We start from the raw sequence: 22,924 nt of genomic DNA on the forward strand, positions 1-22,924 counted from the left end.
TTTTGATTAAGAATTCGTATCGTACGATCAAATGTCACGTGTTACAACGAAAAAGCTCGAAGAGTTTGTGCATCTCGTTAAAATTCCCCTTTACGTCAAAAAACTTTCGAATCGAAATATTTTTCCATACATCAATAATAAGTTGATGACAAAATAAAGTCAAAATATCATTCTAATATTCTAATATGAGTGCAACGAGTATCGTATCGATATATTATAATCGTATATTACAATCATACTTATTTATGAGACGTTCTTGTTTTTTTTCTCCTATCCTTATATTTATTCCTCACACATCGAACAGAAAATATAAGAAAATAGTCGTTTTTACGCACAAGTCACAATTCACAACGAACAATATCACTATACGTTGCGTAAAAGTTTATTTATAAAATTTTATAAATTTTATAAATCAACTTTTTCTTTTATCAAATTGTAATATATATTGTAAACATTTAACAATAAGAGATAAAAAGAATTCTTTTTATTCTCGCAATTTTTTTTTTAACAATCTACGTTAAACATTGCTTTATTGAATTATTCGATATTATAAATGTATTACGATAAATCTTTTAAAAATTTAAACGTATTTAATTAATAATTAAAATCTTCGTAATTCGATTATGTAAATTAACGTTAAAAAAAAATTGCGTATGATTTATCGTATCATTTAATGTTCGTTGCGATATAATGTATATACATATATATATTACACAATTATTATTATAAATTAATATAAATTTTTACATATAGGAATAACTATATATAATATATATATAATAAATATATATTAGTAATATAAGTATCAGTATCTAAGTAGAAGAAAATGATATTTTATCGATATATTTACATCGAACGTGATAAAAGGATATTTTTATAAATGTTGCATCATGTAAATATTCATACAATATAATTTTTGTTTCGTAAAAATATAAATTAGATTAAAATTGGTCATAAATTTCTGGTAAAATATCATCAGTTTACAAATAATTCTACAAATTCTTCTTTAAACTTTTGATTTAGATTAAATAAAATAATTTCCCTATTTTTGTTTTTCTGTTTACTTCAATTTCACTAACTTACACGATACCTATTATATATATATATAAATTTATATCATTATATTATATAATTTATAAAATTTAATTAATTTTTGAGCAATGCGACTAGTTAACTTTTAAGTACGAAAATTTATCATCATATTGTACTTATCGTTGGTATTCGATTAATTTGTTAATTTTTACACATACTCACACATATAACTTTAAATATTCATACAACCGTTAATTCTTTGTCATTTCGTTTTTGAAGATTCGCAGTTTTTGGATTGTTCCATGGTTGAATCTCAGTGCTGCCGAAAATGATAAAAATTAAATTTCCTAGAAAATAAATTGCGGCGGACAAGTAAAACACTATGTTCCATTGGGTAACGTTTTTCTGTAAAAATATATATTACCGTTATATTAGTATATGTAAATATATTTAATTTGTTAATAACTAAATAAAATCAATTATAATAATCGATTAATAATATACCTTTTGCGTTACAATGAGGCCGCAAACCATTGGTGCAATTATAGCGACCACGGACGCGATACAATTGGTGATGGACATCATTCTACCGGCGAAATTCGGACTTAGATCGATGTGATTAATTTGAAATCCGCATAGAGAACCAGCGTTTAACCCTACAGCTATCACAAGAATAATTACAGCCACTTTGTGATCCTGCACCGACATCGCTGCAAGACAAATCAACGCTATCGCTGGTCCCCAATGCGCGATCGTGTTGCAAAGTTTTCTAATTATTCCTGCCGAGATACCCTTCTTTAAAGCATAATCGGCCAACCAGCATACCGGAAAACTTAAGATCCACATCACTAAATAGGGAAGCGCCGATATCATACCATTCTGAAAAAAAAAAAAAAGAAAGATAAAAAGATGCATTAATGTATGTATAAAAAATTTGATACAATTTTCTTTTTTCTCTACATCATATTATCTGTATCATCTTTATTCTATCAATCAAGTCGATTTCCAATTTTGAAATTTAATCCTGCATTACCCGATGTAGGTAACTTGTTAGACGTGCAGAGATTGCTCATCAGATTAATTACGAGTTAATAACATTATACGAGTATATATGAGTAATACGATTTATAAATACGATTAATCCTTATTTATAGATGTTAAGTATACGATAATGTCTTTATATACAAAAGTAATCCGATGTAAAAACTGTATATTTCTATATCGATAATTATCAAAATTGTGCGAAAGAAAATAATTATAATATAATTATTTTTTTTTTAAATTTTAAATTGTTCAATTTTATAAAAAAAAAAAATTCACATATCTTTGTTTTAAAGTAAATTTTTTCCACTCTTCTATTTTTCTAACTGATATAATCTTTCTATTGTTCCAATTGATATAAAATATATAAAATATGATACATGGATAAGATAAGTAACGAATACGACGAATAAGCTATGACATTCACTTTTTTTCATCTCGTTTTTTCGATAAAATTATATTCGTTACATTCTACTATTAAAAACAATTTGATAAAAAAAAAAGTATTGAAATAATTTTCATATCATAAGAATACAATCTTTTCGATGCTCGAGTGTTTAAATTTAATGAAATTAACGAAATTAATCAATGATAAAATAAATTTCTTACTTACATCTACCAAATTATATTCCAAAACATCATTCATATAAGTCGGTAATTCCGTGATAAGGGTCCAATAGCCCCAATTTTGTCCGCAATGCACAATTATTAGAGCCCACATCGGCACCGATGTGAAAATAGCTTTCCACGGTGTTTTCATCGCCTTTAATGACAAATCATAATCGAAACATAAAACGATAAATAATTATACAAAGTATAAACACGTATATTGTTACATTATATTTTATAGACGATTTCTTTCTTTTTTTTCGATCATTGAAACGAAAGGTAAAAGAAATAAATTCTTACCGTTTCATTGCTCGGTTTTTCTTCCTCGCTACTTTTTAAACTGTTTTCGATATATCGCCTTTCTTTCTCCGATATTCGCGAATGCTTAGAAGGACTGTCCGAACCAAATACGAAGAATACAACGCCCCAAATCACGGCCAAAGCGCCAAATACGTAAAAAATAGATGGCCAGCCAGCACTCGATGATGCTAACAGTCCAGAAATTGGAAAACAAATCACTGTACCGAATTGTGCACCGGCGTAAGCAAGTGTTCCTAAAATTAAAAAAAAATATTAACACGTGTAATTGGATTATGATTCATAGTGTGTACAATCGGCGAATGTTTTAGCGAAATTTGATGCAACGCGAATAAATTCTAATTATTTTGATTATTCATCAAAATAACGTGTATTATCTTATTCTTCGTATAACCAATATTCCAATATACAAACATTCGACAAATTCATTCATACTTTCTATATACATAATGTGTAAATAAAAATGATATTTATTCAATATCGATGTTATCTTAAAAATCTTAAAAATTCACGGATTTTATAACATATTTCAATACATGTTGGAAAAACTTTCGAATACACGATATTCCTATACATCGATAGATAATTACTTTACGTGCGAAAAATAAGGAAAAAGAATATGGAATAAAATTTTATTGCTTAAACACTTGTTTCCGGGTAAATTTCGAAAGGAATATGCGTAAGCGACGGATTCTCGAGTTCAATTTTTTTTTTCTTTTGCTCGAAAATGAATAAGCCTCGAATGAAAAAAATTGCATTCCATATTTCCATTTTTCATTAATTTTTTTCACACAGTATCATCCACTATCCGATCGTATCATCAAAACACGCGTGTATACATCCTATATCTTATATAAATACAAAGAAGGTTGATATTCAAAATTCAAATTCTCGACATGTACGGTAAATTATAGATTTACCACACGTGTCGAAATAGAGGTTATGGAATCGCCGTTCATCCAAGGGTACGCGTATTCGATATTCAGGGATAATTCTTTATAGCTTCTTCCTCGCTTAATTCGAAGTACGAGTATGACATAATTGCGAAAGGAATAGTGGGGAGGAATAGGAAGGTCATAAAACCAAGTAAAGTTATGCTGTAAACTTAAGCGATACGATCGATTAGTGGAATAAAATTCAAGGTCGGAAAAAAATATATACTATATCACGTTAAAATCATACTTGTACGATGACTATGAACGAATCTACATATAAGTAGCTTGTTATCTCATTACACACGCGATAAATGAATTTTGCATGTCTTTTGGTAAAGACATGTAAATCGTCCCGATTCACACTTGCTGTACAAACACAAATCGATGCTGCATCTCGAACGAATCGATCGATCGATATTCGCTACCGTTTCTTCCCGATGAACGATATATCGAATAAATATCATATATATATCGATAAGTATTAAATATTAAAACTCGTTGGAGAAGCAAAGCAAAGAATTGACACGAAACGAAAAATTAATGCAACGATGGTTAATAAATGGTTAATAAATGATTAATAAATGGTTAATTGGATCGAAGAAATATAAAAAGTTTGAAAATATGGAAAAAAATTAAGAGGATATTATTAAGTAGGATATTCTCACCGAGTCGTGCCCGTTCAGTCGGTGGTGCCCACTTAGAAAGAAGGGTGTGTATGCTCGGTAACAGGCAACTCTGAGAAAGTCCCATGCCTACTCTACAAGCGCAGACGGCCAAATAACCACCGTAATGGGCAAGTGTTGGTGTCAAAATATTCAAGATTCCGCAAAGCAGCAGTCCGAAACTCAATAATTTTTGAGCACTCCAAAATGCCGCTATATAACCACTTGGTATTTGCATGATCGTATAGCCCCAAAAAAAAGAGGAGAGTATTGTTGCACTTTCGGTTGACGACCAATTGTAAACCTGATTACACACGATAAGACGATTTTTATTACAAACGTTCGTGAATGTAAAATCATTAAAATAATCAGATCTCAAAAATCGTTTACAACGATAAATGATTCATTCCTTCGAACCTGACCTATCGTAAGAAAACTTGATACACGGAGATTTTGAAGATATTTTATTTTTAAATATCTATAGTTTTTTTTAACGTGCTTTTGAAGAGAAAAGGTAACGGATAAACAAGAATATATAAGGTATAATGATAAGTAATGATAATACGTAAATAAACCGTTTCATTATAAATATTGTTAAAGCTTTATCACTTTCATTGCATAATATACATATACAATAATGTGATAATAAAACACACATATATTATATAATGTGGTAACTGGATGGTACTTCTATCATTCTATATTTCGTACGTTACTCGATAATTTATGCTATGTTACCAAAACGTGTATACGGAAATATGGAGTATTGAATATCCATTGTGTATATTACATGAATGGAAAATATTGGTATAGGAGGAAGATAGATTATAAACAAAGGATAGATTATACTGTAATTGTAAGTATATTTTGTTTAGAATTCTTTTGTTATCGGACTATGTATAAGTAAGATAAATACTAAGTAAGATCAAATAATTCTCATCAATCATATCGTTTCAAATTCATTGTGTAAATTCACCATTGAATCATAATTCTAATTAATATTTTTTCCATATATTTTTCATTAAGTCGACCGAGATATTGTTCGATCCGTATTAATCAAAAGAGATAATATTGTTGCTTGTTATTGTTGAAAAATTGCCACAAGAATATTATTTTATCGCGTTTTATTTTATTTTATTTAAAAAGATTATCCTTACGTATCGTTCGTAGAAAATATGTCATATATCATAATTAATATTCACGTAATAATAATTTTAATTATTTTGTAATTTTTATTAAACTCACTACTTTAAATTCACTGGCTATGTAAATAATTATTAAGTTAAGTATGAAGAATTGTTTTTTCGTATATAAAATTCTCTTTTTATGGGAAATAAGTCGAATGATTCATTTTGTCCTATACATAGACTGCTTACATTCGTAACGTTATATAACAAATAGTATTACTAAAGTCGTTAAGTTTATCTAGATATTTTTTACAATACATTACTAAATATATCGTTACAAAAAAATTCTTTATGGAATTTTTATGGAGAATGATTATTTTTTTCAATATTTTGATATACCGTTACCGTTGTTTATATATACATATATATTTTCTCTCTTTTATTAAAAAACAACAACAACTCATCATCTTTGATATATTTATATCAAATCATAGAAACATAATACGACATATATTTCAATGATATATTTGATACCATCGTATCTATTTAAAAATCGAAATCAATAATATACTTAAAAAAAAAAAAAAAATTTCAAAATATTTATTTACTGTTTTCTTTTCTCTTTTCTTTTTTTTTTTCTTTTTTTTAAATAGATATTATTCATATTTATTCATATATATCTTTCTAAATTAATATTAATATTATGAAATATGTCTGGTGGAAAATTTCTCTATCCAATTGTCCGAGTATAGTATCTGTTTTTCCTTGTATAATAATAATTTTTATAATTCATTTCATAATTCAAAGAGATTGCGCATTCGATGGAAATATACTTCGTACGAAACAAATATCTGTGCAATGTGTATATACATAAACATTTTCATTTATTTATCATTCAAAGTTCATCACTTAATTCTAAAATAACGCAATTAAATACTAATAATATTCAACATCTATTATACAAATTTAAAGAAGATCAAATGTGTTTCGTAACGTAATTTATTACACGCATACATTTATTCTTTAAACGTATTCATTTACGTAAGAGATCAATATTTTTATTTATTAAATTTATATAATTTATAATTTTTTAATTGCATAAAGTTTCTTCATTTTTTTTTTCTTCAAAACTCGATCTTAATGGCAATAAATAAAAAATACCGATTGTTTTAATAAAGTTATTATTATCATGTTATTATTATCCTATAAATTACAAATTTTCTATAGTAATTTTAAAAAAAAATATATATACACAAATAAGATATATAAAAAAAAAAGTTTTGTGGCTATCTCTCTAAAAATATAATTACCTATGCCAGAAAAAAATAAATTTTAAATTAATGTTAATGCTAGTTTCGATAACAGTTATGCGATATATATAACGAAAAATGAATACGTCATTTTTTTTAAAAAGTATTTCTCATTCTCTAGAAATTTATTAATAATTTTATTATTTTAAGATATTTCATTATTAATATTATTCTTTTTCATCGCATTTGAACATTAGAATATATAATAGATTTAACAAATTGTTAATTTTATCGTTAATTACTTGTTGTTAGTCGACAATGAAGAGATAATGAAAATTTAAATCTTAGATCTTTTTACTTATACACGAAAACTTAACTGAAATTTAAACATAAATTATTATATGATCTAATATACGAGTTACCTCGAATTGATAACTATTGGAGTCGTTCTGTGTCATTGGCACAATAGCTACCGACATGCTCACTCGAAGAGAATATCCGATCACCATCCCTAAGAAATGTAGAAAAACTTGCAAATGTCTGATTCCAAGTTTACCTGAAATAACACAATTTATATTTATTTTCCTTTCTTTTTTAACACATTTATATATCGTAAGCATTATAAAATAAAAATTAATATTAATATTTCGTCCTCTCTGTAATCAAGAATCTAAATTGAGGTTAATCAATAAAAATAGAAAATTTATTTCGAAAATTAAAATAAAGAAAAGGGAGAAAAAAATTTTCAAAGATTATTTAATAAATTATCTCCAATATTGCAACATAGAAAAAATGATAAATTTAGATGATTAGATAACACTATAACAAAGATTAATAAAAATTCAATGATACATAGTAAGATTCGATAATTGAATTTAATATTAAAAAAAATTTATTTAGTACAACAGGGTTTGATAAATTTTCCTCTTCCTCTCCAGCAATTTCTTTGATAATTTAAGAAATGTATACTGTAAAGCGTTGACATATTTTTTTTTTTATTAAAACCCGATGACTAATTTTTAAATAATATAAATATAACGCATATTGCTAATTTTTGTTATCTTTTAAATTATTTTGAAATTCTTATATCTTTCCATGGAATATAGTATATATAAACAACATCATTATACCACTTAAATATTTTTACGAATTAAATTTTAATATTAATAAATTGCTCATTACATTTTATAAATTTTTTTTCAGTTTATCATTTCAGTTTATTTGTATATAATATAGTTTTAAAAAAAGATATATAAAACATAATAATAATAAAACGAAAACTGTATTTCTTAATTTAATCATAAAAAAATAAAGGATAAAATTAAATTTGAACAATCCTTCAGAGATTAATAATAATAAATGTTTACAATTGTATAAAAATATTATTACAGATAAAATGGATATTTAACATCGAGTACATCAATCATACGTTATATTTTTAAAATTTCGTCGACAAAAAATATTCGAAGTTGCATTTTTACGTATAATATAAAAATAATATTTTATTGCTTATAATTTTAATTGCTTTTGCAAAATATAAATTATTAATTTTCTTCTTCTTTCTCTATTATTAATTATCAATTATTCAAAACGACAAATTTAATTTTGAAAACATAAATAATTTATAAGCTTTGTTGAAAAATAAACAAATACACTAAATTATAATTATTCAAATAATACTTGTTACAAGTCAGACTTCACTGTTTTTGAAATTCATTATTTCAAAAATATTAATTTTAAATAAAAAAAAAAAATTCAAAAACATTATTTACCAATAATATTTGTTGTCTCTTTTTGTGCATTCTGTACAAGTTCCTCGTTCTTCATGGCTGTAATTTCCAATACTATCAAACACAGACTGTTCAAATTCTAATCTGTTACTCGATGATACTTATATCGTACATATCTACTCCCCGCCTACTGTCTGCAACCTCTCTTTTTCCTTTACAAATCTATCCCACTTCTTCGCAATTAGTTTCGAATGTTTGCTTCGTCGGAGTTTGAAAGAAAACTGAAGTGACATGTCTCGTACAAACAAAAAAGATAATCAACAATTTTATTGAATTACACTTGACTTGTGATAACAATTATGGAATGTTTGGAATAGTATATTCGAAAATCTTCTTTTTTTTCTTTTTTTTTTTTTTTTAAAAACAACTTAAGTAAATTACCATTCAATTATTCTTTTCAATAATAATAATAATAATAATAATAATACTAATCTATCTAAAATGATATTTATTGTATTATTATATTTTATGTATATATAAAATTATATAGAAATAATATTGTTATTTACAATATTTATTAAAAATGTTCAAAAATTTTCATTTACATGTCATTTACAGTATAAAGTAATTTCAATTGAATTATATACAAAATTATCATTTTCTTTTTCGTATAAAGTATATGAATTTTATGAATTTCAATATGCTTTGTAGCTAATGTCTTAAGATAATAATATTTTATTATTTAATATTTAATTAGATTTTTATATTACAACTGCATACATCGTAATTATCATACTTATTAAATTATATATAAATATGTATATTTCTAAATCATTTGTATATTTGTATATTATTTAAAATTATTTTAAACTTAAACTTAAAACTTATATAAAATTTTATTTTATTCCAATTTACATTATATATTTTATATATCTACATAGAAATATATCTTTACATATTATATGTGAAATTTTAACAGAAATATCTTATCTTACATCTTGTGTTTTATAGTTTAAGCTTCTTTTTTAAAGATCTATTGCAAGTATTGCCATTAGTCGTATTACTATTTGAACATTCATCTTTATCAAGTATTTTCTCCGGTGTTGGACACAAACCTAATTCAGGCAATCTGAAAAATATAAAAGAAAAACATAGATACTTAATTTTACATACAAGCCTATGTAAAATTACAATTTATGTATTTATGTATTTTTTTTCTTTAATAAGTTTTTTTCCCTTAATAAATTAAATTTAAAAAAATCAAATATTAAGTATGATTTTTAAGCAAAATTTTAACAAAAATTAAACAATTACATAATATTAAAATAATTTCTACTTACGTTATATTTTCATTTTGCTTTTGTGCTTTACAATTTTCTTTTTGTTGACTTGTTTGCATACTATTAAATTTTTGTATTTGTGTCCAATATCCACTTTTCAAAGTATTTTGTGTCGGAGGAGCAATTCCATTTTTTTCATAATATTTTTTCAAATCAACCGTAACACTTTTTGTACAATTATACGTTTTATATATTCCAACCAGATAGTCCGCAAGTTCAAACATATTAGATCTTAAAGATATAATTATAAATTGTGCATTTTTTGTTCTTTCCTTGATATAATTTCCAACTATTGAAACATTTTTAAAATCTAAGGCAGCATCTATCTCATCCATAAAGTATAAAGGGGTCGGTTTATAATGATGTAATGCAAATACAAGAGCTAAAGAACTCAATGTCTTTTCACCACCACTAAGATTACAAATATTTTTCCAAGATTTTTTTGGAGGTCTTACGCTAAAAGCAATTCCTTCGCTAAAAGGATCTAAGGAGTCGACTAATTCTAACTCGGCATCACCTCCTAATGTAATCATTTGATACATCTCTTTCAATTTGTCAGTAATGATAGTAAAACCTGCAAGAAATTCTTGTATTTTACGACGTCTTGTCGTTTCATAAATATCTCTTATTCTATTGCGTTCAATCGTTATCTTTTCTACATCGGTAACACGTTGTAAATATAACGCATCTTTTTCTTTATATTCTGCGATAAGTTGCATATTCGGAACTTCGGTAGGTAATCTTTTCTTAACTTTCTGCAAATTACCTATAAGAACATTTTCATCCAATTCATTAAGTTCCTCTTCCTTTAATTCTATCAATTCTTCGACATTTTCACCGGGTATTACTTGAAGTTTTAAATCATTTATTCTTTTTGTATAATCTAGACATTTTTGTTTCAACTTTTTAATTAAACTTTTATATTCGTCCAATTTCTGATCAAGATCTATTTTAATTGTCTTCATTTTATTCTCTCTAGCCTGTAAATCATGTAATTCTTCTTTGAGAGATGACACAGCTTCGTCTCTTTCCGAAAGAGCTTCCGTAAGTTCATCGAGCTTTTTTAAATATTCTTTTCCCTCTACTTCTAAATCTTGTTTCTCCTTTTGAAAATTACGAAGCTTTTCTTCACTGGTATGTATATCATTTTCTAAACAAGCTATTCGTTGTTCGATTTTTTTTACATTTCTCTCAGCTGTTTTAATAGCAACTTGGAATCTACATATTTCAGCTTTAGTCGCATCAATTAATTTAGATAGTTCAGCCACCTTTTTCTGCTGACTTTTAATAGAGTTTCCTGATAATGTTTCTATTTCTTTGTTAATCCGAATTACTTGATCTTCGATATTTTTTGAATTTTCTTGCACTTTTTCCAGAGTATTCTTAGCAGTATTCATCGTATTTTTTAATTGTTCAACTTTTTGCGGGTTCGATACTGAATTTACAGTTTTTTTTTCTTGAACTTTAATTTGTCCCAACAATGAAGGTTTTTGTTCCTCCAATGTTCTCAATTCAATATTTAATTTTTCCTTATTAATTTTCATATTCCTTAAATCTACACTTAAATTATGAATCTGATTTTCCAGAGACTGAGATTTAACTTTAAACTGATTGCACTCTTCGTAAGTTTTATTCAAATTTGATTGTAATATTTCGATATCTATCGAAGAAATTTCGTTTTTCAAAATTTGTTGTCCTATTCTCCCTCTTAACACTGTTCTGCCACCTCCACTCATTGTACCTGATAGTTCGATTAATTCACCTTTTAATGTAACCACTCTGAAACGTTTATGACCATATGCGATTCGTGTTGCTTGATCCAAATTATCTGCTACTAATGTATCTTGTAATCCATAATAAAATGCCGGTAATACTCTTTCGTCTTCTACGCGTATAAGATCAAAAAGTCTTGGAACATTTTCAGGAGTTTGTATCTTTTGTTTACACCTCGATAAAAAACGCTGTTGTTTTTCTAAAGGTATAAACGTTGCACGCCCAATATCATTTTGTCGAAGAAATGTTATACACATTTGTGCAGTTGTTACGGTATCGACTACAATATTATCTAAAGGGCCACATGCTGTTGAAACTGCAATATCATATTTGACATCTATAGCACCAAGATCACCCTATATATATTAAAAAAATGGATTTTAATAAATTTTAATAAATTATTATATGTATATTATAAAATATTATATATACTTACTAAAGAAAAAAAAAAAAAAAAGATCAAGAAATAACATATATGTATAAAAAAATAATAATTTATTAGTATTATATATTTAAAATAAATATGTTTATCAAACAGCATTTACAATAACAAATACTTTGAATATATAATTGATTATAATATAATCGATTTATACAATTAAAGTATAGAAATAATTTTATTAACAATTTTATTATATAAAAAACATAGCAATTAATAGAAAAATTTACATACCAATCTTCCAAAAATACCAGGAATTCTACCTTCGCTTTTCTCTCTCATTAAATTATCTATTATTTTGTTTCTTGATTTATTTGCTTGCATAGCGAGCTTTTGTTCCTCGAATGAAATTTTCATCTTTTTTAGTTCCGAAGTTATTTCAATCTCTTTTGTTTTCACTATTCTCAATTCTTTTTCCGCCGCTGTTAATTCTTGTTCATTATGAGAAATTTTATTTTTCAAACTTTGCAACTCTTCGTTTCGCATTATTAAATTATCTGTTGTTAATTTTAAAGAATGTTTTAATTTTTCTAATTTTTCTTTTTCAGTAGATTCTATGGAAATATACAATTCCAACTCGGATTGAGCAATATCAAACGCTGCTCGGGCTTCATCAACATCCTTTCTTAAAATTATCAATTCATTTTCAAGTACGGAACGTTGATCCAACAATGGTTTAGTCTTTTTACTTAATTCAATCATCAATTTTTCTAATATTATTTCTTCTTTCTCTTTATTTTTTATATGATCATCAACAAGTTTTTCATATTCTTGAATGTCTTTTGTATTTTTTTCTGGTACTTTATATAATTCTTCCAATTTAGATTTTTCCTATAAAATATATTTAATTATTAACTTGTTAGAATTAATAAAATATATTTTAATCTTTTTTTTAAGAATAAATAAAATAAATTTTACTGTTTTTAAAGATGCAATATTAGCTTTTCGTCTTTTATTTGTTTCTACTAATTCTGCATGAAGTGACTCATCGTGTTTTCGTATTTTATCAAATTTTGTTGTAATTTCATCTTTTTCTTTTTGTAAGTTATCCCATACTTTATTTTTTTGTGCGATCACTTTGTTCTTTTCTTCTTTATCATTATGAATTTCTTTCATTTTGTTTATAAGTTCTGACAAATCTTTATCCAATTCGGTAATTTTATTTTCCTGTTGAGAAACTTCTTTTGTTGTTTCAAATCTGAAATAAAAATTTTTTCTAAAAACTTAAATAATAGAATTTATATAAAATTTAAAAAATAAAAGGATTACCTTTGATAAGAATAAAGTTGATGTTGCAATTTTATAATTGTATTTTCCAATTGCAAGTATCGAATAGCTTCTTGCATAGGTTCCTCTAAAGCTGCTCTTTCTTTTTCAACAATTTTAAGACGATTTAACTTTTCCATCCTATATTCCGATAAAAGTTCTATCTTATTTGATAATTTTTCTAATGGTTCTTTGTAACGAACTGTTCCAATTATATCTTCCAAAAATTCAAGCATACCAGTATCATTTTCATGTTGAGCCTTAGGCTTCATCATTGCTATTTGTTCGACTTCTCCCTAATATTGTATGTAATATTATATAATATTATATAATATTATATAATATTATATAATATTTATAAAATAATATAAAATTATAAAGAACTAACATTATTAAATATAATAAAATGCATACCTGTAAAATTAAAAAACGATTATGGTCTAAATCTACACCGTAAAATCTCAAAATTTTTGCAATCTCTTTGAATTGCACTTTTTTCTTATTTAGTTCATAATACGATGAATTATCTTTAAATGCAGTTCGAGATATGACTATTTCACTATTTGGCACAATATCATATTCCATCTCTAACTGAAATATAATATTATCATTGTTTTATATTATATTTAATAAAAAAATAATTTAAATAAATCATTTATTTTTTAAATAAAATATATCATACTTTATCAATTATTTGTTGGAAATGTACAGATACTGTACAGCTATTAATATTTTGATGTTCACTTGAATTATGTATTAAAACTGATATCTTCTTAGATCGAATCTTAGAAGCTCTATAGCCAAATACAAATAACATTGAATCTATAACATTACTTTTACCACTACCATTTGGACCAACAATAGCTGAAAAACACTTTAAAAAGAAAAATCATTAAATATAATTTATTAATAATTTTTATTAAAAATTTTATCAAAAATCATTTAATTTTTACCTGATGAAATGGACCAATAACTTGTGTACCTCCATAACTTTTAAAATTTTGATTAACAATCTTAGTGATCATTAATCTAGGACCATTGATATCAATTTTATTATTTTCCTTAAGAGGCGGTGGTATATATATATCATCATCTATCCTTATTCCACCTTCCTCATCCTCTAAATATAAATCATTTTCTTCATCAATTTCCATATCCATATCAGGAATACTCATAATGATATAATTTTCTTCAACTGTTATTTCATCCACGATACAGATTCCATATAAAAATCTGTAAACTTATAGAATATAATCATTATTATATAAAGGTTATGTACACAAATCAATATTTAAAAAAACAGAAATATACATTATATGGACAATCATATATTTCTCACAAATTACTAATATAATCGAAATAATTAAATATGAATCAAGAAAATAAAATGAAAAATAATTTATATATATATATATATATATATATTAATTTATATATATATATATATTATTTTAATTCGGTAACTTACGTTTAATGTTTCCATAGAAATTACAAACACATTCATATAAAATTTTAATTCATATTAAAGTATATATTCATTTCACTATTATTTTTTTAACTATGTATATATATATATATATATATTTATTTAGAAGAAATAATAAATAAATTGCATATGAAAGAAACGAAATAGAAGGACGCTAATTCAAATTTGAATTCTAACGTATGCTAAATTACCAATAGCATCATGATAATTTTTATTTATAATAAAGAGAAAATATTCATATTTAAAACAATTAAAATTATAAAAAAATATTATAAATGTAAATATTGTATGTATATTGTAATTTAAATTGAATTTAAAATGTAATTTTAATTTGCAAAATTTTCATATAAAATATTTGACTCTTGTTTGTATTTATCTTAATACATTTCGAAAGTAATGATGAATCTATAATTTTTTTGAATGTGAAATTATAAAAAAATTTATCAATGCATATATATATTATTGCACATGACATTATTTTTAAAGAAATATCTATTTTTTATAAAAATCTATTTAATAATATTTATTATGTTTCTTTTAGTGATATTATCATATAAGATAATAAACATAACAATGAATATTATTTATATGAATAATAATTACATATTTATATAAAAATAGTTAAAATTAATAAAATTTCAATTCATGAATAGATTGGAATAAAAAGTATCTATATATCATTTTTGCATAAAATATAATTTTAAAAATTTTCTTAAAAATTATTATTATATTTTATCATGTATAAATTTAATGAGACATTTTAAATTGATTCTATATTCTTTTTTCTTTTATTTATATTAAAGATAAAACTGTATAGTGTGCACATATATCTACTTAATATTTCTTAATATATATTTTCAAAATAGATTTTTATATCTAAATCTAATATAATATCTAATATAATATTTTAAATATAATATGTAATACATTAGAAATATTAATATTCAAATTATATATATTAGGATAATATTGAATTATATATCTATATATTCCAATGTAATTTTATTTATATTATATTATAAAATTTCCGGTATAAAGACTATTTACATTAATTTTATCGTTCGTACATATATATATATATAAATATAATTTATTAATAGTTCATTAATAATAAATAATATTTTTATATCAATAATTATTATTTATTATATATAATGTGATAAATAAGGTATTATATTAAAGAAAAGATTTGTTTTGCAACAGACTCCGTGGCGCAACGGTAGCGCGTCTGACTCCAGATCAGAAGGTTGCGTGTTCAAATCACGTCGGGGTCATATTTTTACTAATGTTTTTTTATTTTTTATTTCCTTAAAAAATTCATATTTTTAAAATATTGAAATTAATATGTGTTTCAATTAAAATACAAATAAATAAATTAAATGTGATAAATAATAAGATAATTATATATATATAAATCTACGAATAAACTATACATAATCTGTGTTTGTTTACATTTAATGCTGTGAATATATATTATAAAATTCACTATAAATATTTTAAAATAAATTTAAATTAATAATTAACAATAAAGTTAATTAATTATTCTTTTAGAATATTAAGCATATATTTATGAATTTGTATAAATAAATTTTGTTTGTTTTATACAAATAAGCACAAACAAAGTTAAAAAAAAAAACTAACTAGACATTCCTTTTATCATATAATTAATCACATGTCAAATTTTACAAAATCAAAAGAAATGGGTAAAGAAATTGACTCTGATAATACCAAAAAGAGAAGGAAATCAGTTAGTGGAAATTCTGGTATATCTTTGAAGGATGGAGATACATATAAGGTAAAGAAATTATAAATAATAATTTATCTAAGTTTTAAAGTATCTATTTTTTTATATTTAGGTTATAATTAGTTATGAAGAGAAAGAAGCTATGGAACGTTTGCCAGAAAGTGATTCTGAAAGTTTTTTATCTACTTGCGATAATATACGTAGAGCTATGAATAAAATTGCAAAGTTGAAAACTAGTGGAGATACAAATGTTTGTATATTAATTAAAAAATGTAAATTCAGATATTGAATTTTTTTTAGAAAATTAAATAGTTTAAAAAGTTTAAATTTAATATTTTTTAGGCTAAAGACGAAATACGTGAACTTCAAATTCAAACGTCATTAGCATTTATTGAACTTAAAAAATTAAATAGAATGGAAAAATTTCGTACAAAGTTTGCTAGAGATTCTCTTATATCTTCAAAAAGCAGTGTTGACAGTAGACATTTACATTTGCAAAACTTATTGTACGAAGTAATGCATTTAAAAAAGGAAGTTGTTAAATGTCTTCAATTCAAGTAATTATTATTTTGTTTCTTTAAAATTTTTCATAGATGATTTTCATTTAATTTATATAATATATAATATATATTAATGTATAGATCTAAAGATGAATTAATACAACTTGTATCGGAAGAAGAATTTTATAAGGAAGCACCTGAAAATATTTCTAGACCGGTAAGAAATAAATTTTTAGGATAGATTAAAGCTAAGTTTGTTTACAATATTATAAATTAAAATTATTATAATTAAAATTTTTAGGAAATAACAAAACATAATCCTCATCAATTAAGATTGGCACGTCTTGAATGGGAATTGACACAAAGAAAACAATTAGCTGCATTATGCGATGAATTGACAGAAAACAAGAAGGCAGTAGCATCAAGTATTGCATTGAAACAAACTCGACTTGATAATCTTGCACCACAACTTCATTCAATATTAGAAGTATTTTTAATATTTTTAAAAGATTATAATTTATTATTCATAATTCATATTGTAATTAATCAATTTTTCTTTGTAAGGCAAGTAAGCCATTGCAAGAGAGTCTTGGTTTGCTATTGGATAAAGTTAGACAAGAACATAATAAAGCAACATTACTTGCATCTCCTCTATATGTTCTTTATGCAAAGGCATCTGCATACAGAGATGCATATGGTATTATTTTTTCTTATTTTAAATATAAAAGATTTATATATATTTTTTAATTTATTTTCATGTTATCTTTTTCTCTAGATAATTCTATAATAGTGAAAGTAGAAGGTGATGAAGAAGAAGCAAAACGTGCAAATAATCAAGATGGATTACAAGAATCTGATTCAGATGCTGAAACCATTTCTGAAAATATTATAGAAGAAACACCTGTACACAAGAAAAGACATCATAGATTATCTAGAGAAGCCAGACAGGAAGAGAAAAGAACAAAACTATTACAAAGACATCCTTTAAATGTGAAAATAATTATTAAATTAAAAAGTTAGTTATGAAAAAATTGATAACTATAAAGTAAAACTTAAATAGTAGTTTTTTAAAACATTAATTTCTTTTAGATGAAACAAAATTGACGTTACAATTTTATTATATGATGTTTCTGAAAGTTGTAACTGTAGAATCAAAATTAAAAACGGATGGTATTACAGGCATTACTACAGGGTACATCAATTTTTGTATACTATTAATATAAATTTTGTTACTTTTAAAATTCTTTATTCAAATTTTATTTTATTCTAATAGAGATATGCTTGTATCAGAATCAATTTTACGTGAATTATATCCAGGAGATTTAGGATTAGAAAGTCCAAATCCTGCTAATTATTATCAATTAAATCGACATAATTTGGGTCAATTTTCATCTCTTGGATTAGGAATACCATATAAATGGGCACAAAGAATGGCTGGATTGCACTTTATTTCGCCAGACGCTAGAGAACAAAAGGTATAAAATTTTTAATATGATATTATAGTGATGACAATGTAATACATTAGAATAATTTATCATCATTATTATTTTAAAATAATTTATATATCATTATTATGCAGCTTACGAGTTGCGAAAAAACACAAGATAGCGTTGAATGTGTATTAAGAGAAATTAAAAGACGTGTAATAGCAAGATTAGAATTATGCACAGAAATTCGACAGTTGGAATGTGGAAATTTACCAGTTTTCACCACTAATAATAATGATCTTCTACCGCAAAAACTCAATGCAATTTTACAAAAATTCTCAACAATTTCATGGAGTAATTATTGCAATAGTGTAAATCCCATTTTTCAAGAACAAGGATTAGTATCTTCATTGGATATATTTTATGAAGCTATACTTCGTCGAGGAAATAGTATGATATTATAAAATCAATCTTTATATACGTATATTTATTGTAGTAATTTATTTTAATAATTTAATTTATATTTATATTATTTTCTTCCAGATGAATTAATTGCTAGAATAGCTATAAAACCGGATTACCCAAAAATAGCACCAATATTTAATATAAGTATAAATCCTACAGTATCTGCATCTATAGATATTTTAAGAGATATTGAAAGAGAGGTAAATGTTACGTGGATAAAACCACCAACATTATCAGCACAACTTCAACGTTTGCGAGCATGCTTCGATATTTATTTGGAATCAGAAACTATTGTACCAAAAGAAAAAATTTTCTTTCATCCTGTAAAAGGTCGTACTCGTGCTAGACCATATAAATATTTAGAATTAGGAGGTGGAATATTTATTCATCGTTAATTTAATACAATACAAAATGATAATATGAATACATTTTAGTAAAATATATTTTAATATAAATATTCTCATTCTAATATAAATATTATTTATTTTTATTTATAATTATTAAAAATGCGCGAGAATCCAAAAAAAATAAATGGATCGTGATATATTTTTAAAATTATTTCCAAAATTGTCAGAATTCTCGAAAATTTCGAAGCTATTTTTTTTTTTTTTTTTTTTTTTTTTTTTTTTTTTTTTTAAGATGAATTTAATCTCAAAATGTTATACAGTTTTTTAAATTTTAGAGAATTCTAATTTTCATGTGATTTTCACGAATTTTAAAATTCTCGAACTATGAGATATTTTCAGAATCCGATCTCTTTCGACTCATTCATAACATTTTTCGAATTCTCGCACATCTAATAATTATTTTAAAATAATTTTATTAAAAAACCATTTATAAAAATGAATTAATTGAACGTAACGCCAACATGCTAGAATTTTTCAAAAGATACGTTTGTAATTTATATTTTAATTTTTTATTTTCTTTGTACAGTTTGTTACCTTCTTTCTGTAACAAAATATTATTCGCTTTTACGTAATTGTAATATTTCCAAAAATTATCGATTTTTGCACATGATGTAGGAATCTGAAATAGATTATTTAAAATATCATTGCAAATATGCATGATATATGATATATGTATATATACATAATATATATTATATTGATTCTTACATTATCAGTATCAGAAAATTCAATATGAATCGCGTCTTGTACGAAATATTTTTTTAAATTAAAAAGTACAGGTTCTAAAGAGGTACATATTTTAATTATTTCAAGAATTTTTGAACCTTGTTCTAATATTCTTTTTAAATGCTACAATAAAAAATGTAATGTTAAAAAGGAAAGAATAATTATAGTAAGCAAATATTTTCTTACTTTTAAAACTTCATTACTTATAACAGTCAGTTTTTTTAATTGCGAAGTATCTATCATTTGAGTCATATTGAATTTATATTTAATATTTTTGTACTTTTCTTTTATATTTATATCTTTTATTTTAAGTTTTTCAATTTGTTCTTTTTTTGTTTCTGATAATATTTGAATTTTAAATTTTAAACTTTCAATGGTATTTTGTAATTGCAAATATACTTTTGAATATTTTATTGTACACATTTGATAAATATCATCTTGTTCTTTTAAATATTCATATTGTTTTTTTTTATTTTCAACTATTCGTTGATATTCATTTATCACTTTACACAATTGTTCCCAAAGATCTTCAATATTTAAAAAAGACTGGTGCACAAGATGTGATACCATATTTTCTTCCTAATATTTAATAAATTTATTTATAAAATTTTGATTAATCTTTTTTATACAATAAATTAATATTATTACCAAATATAAGATGTTAAAAATATTAACAGCATTATATGTTTTTCTTATAGATTGCATTTGATCAGTACTTATAGATTTCTTAATTACATAATTAGATATTTCTTTATGATGTTGTTCTATATAATTTTTTATTCGACTTAATTCCAACATATTATTCATTTTAATATCATTGAATTTATACATATCATGTAATTCTATCAATTTTTGTTTATATTTTCCTACATAATATTAAAATAATATTATACATATAAGTTGTAAATAATAAAATTAAATTTACAATTTTATGTAAATAATTTAAAAAGTACCAATTATATTATTAATTAATAAAGTATGAGTTTCTTGAAGTTTTCTATGATCTGCATCAGCTACTTTTAATTCATTATATAGATAAGAAATTGTAGAATCTTTTGATCTTACTGTTCTGTCAAAAGTTGTGGAAAGATATTCTACGTATACATGAAGTTCCTTACATTTTATTTGTCGCAAAAAATATCTCCATTTTTCGTTAATTTTGGCAATATTTAATTTTGAGAATACTTCTTCACGTTTTAATTTATTCTGTAATAATTCGTAATATGTATTTAAAATATTAATAAAAAAATTATAATAAAAAAATTTATAATAAATAATACCTTAGTAAAGATAGCGATTAATTGTTGTTTACGTCTTTTAGCTTCTAATTCCAATTCGATACGATGTTGCATACAACGTATTCGTTCTTCTTCGGTCATTCGAGCAAGTTTACTACGTTTATTTTTTCTTTTTCTTGTCATTTTTTTTAAATAATAAAATGATAAATTTTGTATTACTTCATCAAAAAAATTATAAACTTAATGAGAAAAGTAATTATATCAATATGAAATCGAATAAATACTTTAAACTACAAATTAATCATTATATATTTATTATATAAATAAACTAATAATATTTACGTGTATTTATTGTAATTTATATATATAATTTATATATAATATAAATAAGGAAACGAATAACGTGCACATGATACTTTCTTTATATGAAGAATGCATAATATGTTTAATCAATAAAGATATGATATTTAGAAAAAAAGATTTTATTACTGAATTATTTACATCTAGTATATTATACTATATTATATATATATATATATATATATATATATATATATATATATATATATTATGTATTTAATTTCATATTTTTGATATAATTATTTGATATATAATTTCACATTATTGATATAATTTCATATAACTTAATTTAAATAATGAAATATCTTGGAAATTCATATATATATACTTTTATCGAAAAATATACATCTTTTGAACAAAAGTTGTAGTATTTAAAATAATTAATTAAATAATACTTGTTACATCAAAATCATTATATTAAATCATCAACTTAAAATTTCTTAAATGGAAATCCCCATTTTTTTTATCAAAAAACAAATATTTCTTGTTTTTATCAATTTTTTTATCTGACCTTTTATTTTTAAGTTATTTGATGTAGAAATTAATAATCACGAGACAAGATAAACCGATACTTAAAAATTATACAGCTTTATTATTATTCCTTTAATAATAAAGTGAAACAATAATATTAAAATTTATTTTAATATTTGAATTAAACAAGAATATTCATTATTTTACATTACATTTACAGAATAAATTTATTTTTACGATACATATAATATATAAAATATTTCCATAAAGTTGGGAAAAATATGATAATGATTGAGGATAAAATATATAAAAAATAAAATATTAATTTATTATTATTTTTATTCTTAAACATTGTTATTTTATTTATTCAAAATATTAATAATAATGATATTAAACATGATATTACATAATATTATAAATTTAAATAAAATTTAAAAAAAAAATTAAAAAATAAATATTAAAATTTGAGGAAATTAACAATTATTAAAAAAGAAAAAGATAAAACATTTTAATTTCGGAACTGTTCAAATTAAATTGAAATGACGAAATCAAACTACATATATTAATTGTACTATTAC

At 23.4% G+C, this 22,924-nt stretch overlaps 4 protein-coding genes and 1 non-coding gene across 8 annotated transcripts; 2 read left to right on the forward strand and 3 right to left on the reverse strand.

Moving 5' to 3' along the window:
• Positions 1–907: 907 nt before the first annotated feature.
• Positions 908–8,957, reverse strand: LOC551863 (putative inorganic phosphate cotransporter). Its single transcript, XM_624248.6, has 7 exons — positions 8,747–8,957; positions 7,397–7,530; positions 4,601–4,901; positions 2,983–3,236; positions 2,687–2,836; positions 1,537–1,911; positions 908–1,437 (listed from the first exon to the last, which is right to left on the reverse strand). Exons 1-7 carry the CDS (start codon positions 8,799–8,801, stop codon positions 1,273–1,275), a joined length of 1,434 nt encoding a protein of 477 aa, XP_624251.3. The 5' UTR covers positions 8,802–8,957; the 3' UTR covers positions 908–1,272.
• Positions 8,958–9,426: 469 nt separating this feature from the next.
• LOC413418 (structural maintenance of chromosomes protein 4) lies at positions 9,427–15,082 on the reverse strand. Of its 4 annotated transcripts, none has more exons than XM_006569817.3 (9): positions 14,991–15,082; positions 14,476–14,762; positions 14,205–14,396; positions 13,937–14,113; positions 13,526–13,818; positions 13,175–13,454; positions 12,491–13,087; positions 10,045–12,173; positions 9,427–9,833 (listed from the first exon to the last, which is right to left on the reverse strand). In XM_006569817.3, exons 2-9 carry the CDS (start codon positions 14,695–14,697, stop codon positions 9,710–9,712), a joined length of 4,014 nt encoding a protein of 1,337 aa, XP_006569880.1. In that variant the 5' UTR covers positions 14,698–14,762; positions 14,991–15,082; the 3' UTR covers positions 9,427–9,709. The 4 variants fall into 4 exon arrangements, with proteins under 4 accessions (XP_006569880.1, XP_006569881.1, XP_396862.5 ...); XM_006569818.3 differs by having other exon boundaries at positions 14,476–14,755; positions 14,991–15,052; XM_396862.7 differs by lacking the exon at positions 14,991–15,082 and adding an exon at positions 14,834–14,884 and having other exon boundaries at positions 14,476–14,755.
• Positions 15,083–16,210: 1,128 nt separating this feature from the next.
• On the forward strand, positions 16,211–16,282 carry TRNAW-CCA. The gene has a single exon. It is a non-coding gene; the product is annotated as a tRNA-Trp (tRNA).
• A 350-nt stretch (positions 16,283–16,632) lies between these two features.
• On the forward strand, positions 16,633–19,579 carry LOC412584 (THO complex subunit 5 homolog). Its single transcript, XM_396039.7, has 11 exons — positions 16,633–16,803; positions 16,865–17,002; positions 17,095–17,309; positions 17,394–17,469; positions 17,554–17,739; positions 17,817–17,949; positions 18,028–18,267; positions 18,342–18,444; positions 18,526–18,727; positions 18,832–19,129; positions 19,223–19,579. The coding sequence occupies exons 1-11, from the start codon at positions 16,681–16,683 to the stop codon at positions 19,537–19,539; spliced, it is 2,031 nt and encodes a 676-aa protein (XP_396039.6). The 5' UTR covers positions 16,633–16,680; the 3' UTR covers positions 19,540–19,579.
• A 309-nt stretch (positions 19,580–19,888) lies between these two features.
• On the reverse strand, positions 19,889–21,767 carry LOC725334 (dynein regulatory complex subunit 2). Its single transcript, XM_026442169.1, has 6 exons — positions 21,558–21,767; positions 21,231–21,483; positions 20,926–21,143; positions 20,464–20,856; positions 20,260–20,400; positions 19,889–20,170 (listed from the first exon to the last, which is right to left on the reverse strand). Exons 1-6 carry the CDS (start codon positions 21,696–21,698, stop codon positions 19,979–19,981), a joined length of 1,338 nt encoding a protein of 445 aa, XP_026297954.1. The 5' UTR covers positions 21,699–21,767; the 3' UTR covers positions 19,889–19,978.
• Positions 21,768–22,924: the final 1,157 nt, after the last annotated feature.

The sequence above is a fragment of the Apis mellifera genome, linkage group LG8 (genome assembly GCF_003254395.2).
Source record: "Apis mellifera strain DH4 linkage group LG8, Amel_HAv3.1, whole genome shotgun sequence".
NCBI classification, from domain to species: Eukaryota; Metazoa; Arthropoda; class Insecta; order Hymenoptera; family Apidae; genus Apis; species Apis mellifera.

Bases quoted from the DNA above. Each gene is read 5' to 3' on its own strand.
- LOC551863 (XM_624248.6), bottom strand. From the start codon at position 8,801: ATGAAGAACGAGGAACTTGTACAGAATGCACAAAAAGAGACAACAAAT. The intron at 4,902-7,396 runs GTAACTCGTATA...GTGTGTAATCAG, and splicing joins CCAATAGTTATCAATTCGAG to GTTTACAATTGGTCGTCAAC. The intron at 1,438-1,536 runs GTATATTATTAA...ATATTTTTACAG, and splicing joins GCCTCATTGTAACGCAAAAG to AAAAACGTTACCCAATGGAA.
- LOC725334 (XM_026442169.1), bottom strand. From the start codon at position 21,698: ATGACAAGAAAAAGAAAAAATAAACGTAGTAAACTTGCTCGAATGACC. The intron at 20,401-20,463 runs GTAAGAAAATAT...TTTTTATTGTAG, and splicing joins TAAGTAATGAAGTTTTAAAA to CATTTAAAAAGAATATTAGA. The intron at 20,171-20,259 runs GTAAGAATCAAT...AATCTATTTCAG, and splicing joins AATTTTCTGATACTGATAAT to ATTCCTACATCATGTGCAAA.
- LOC412584 (XM_396039.7), top strand. From the start codon at position 16,681: ATGTCAAATTTTACAAAATCAAAAGAAATGGGTAAAGAAATTGACTCT. The intron at 17,470-17,553 runs GTAAGAAATAAA...TAAAATTTTTAG, and splicing joins CTGAAAATATTTCTAGACCG to GAAATAACAAAACATAATCC. The intron at 18,268-18,341 runs GTTAGTTATGAA...AATTTCTTTTAG, and splicing joins AATAATTATTAAATTAAAAA to ATGAAACAAAATTGACGTTA.
- LOC413418 (XM_396862.7), bottom strand. The intron at 14,397-14,475 runs GTAAAAATTAAA...TTCTTTTTAAAG, and splicing joins TTATTGGTCCATTTCATCAG to TGTTTTTCAGCTATTGTTGG. The intron at 13,455-13,525 runs GTAATCCTTTTA...TTTTTATTTCAG, and splicing joins CAACTTTATTCTTATCAAAG to ATTTGAAACAACAAAAGAAG.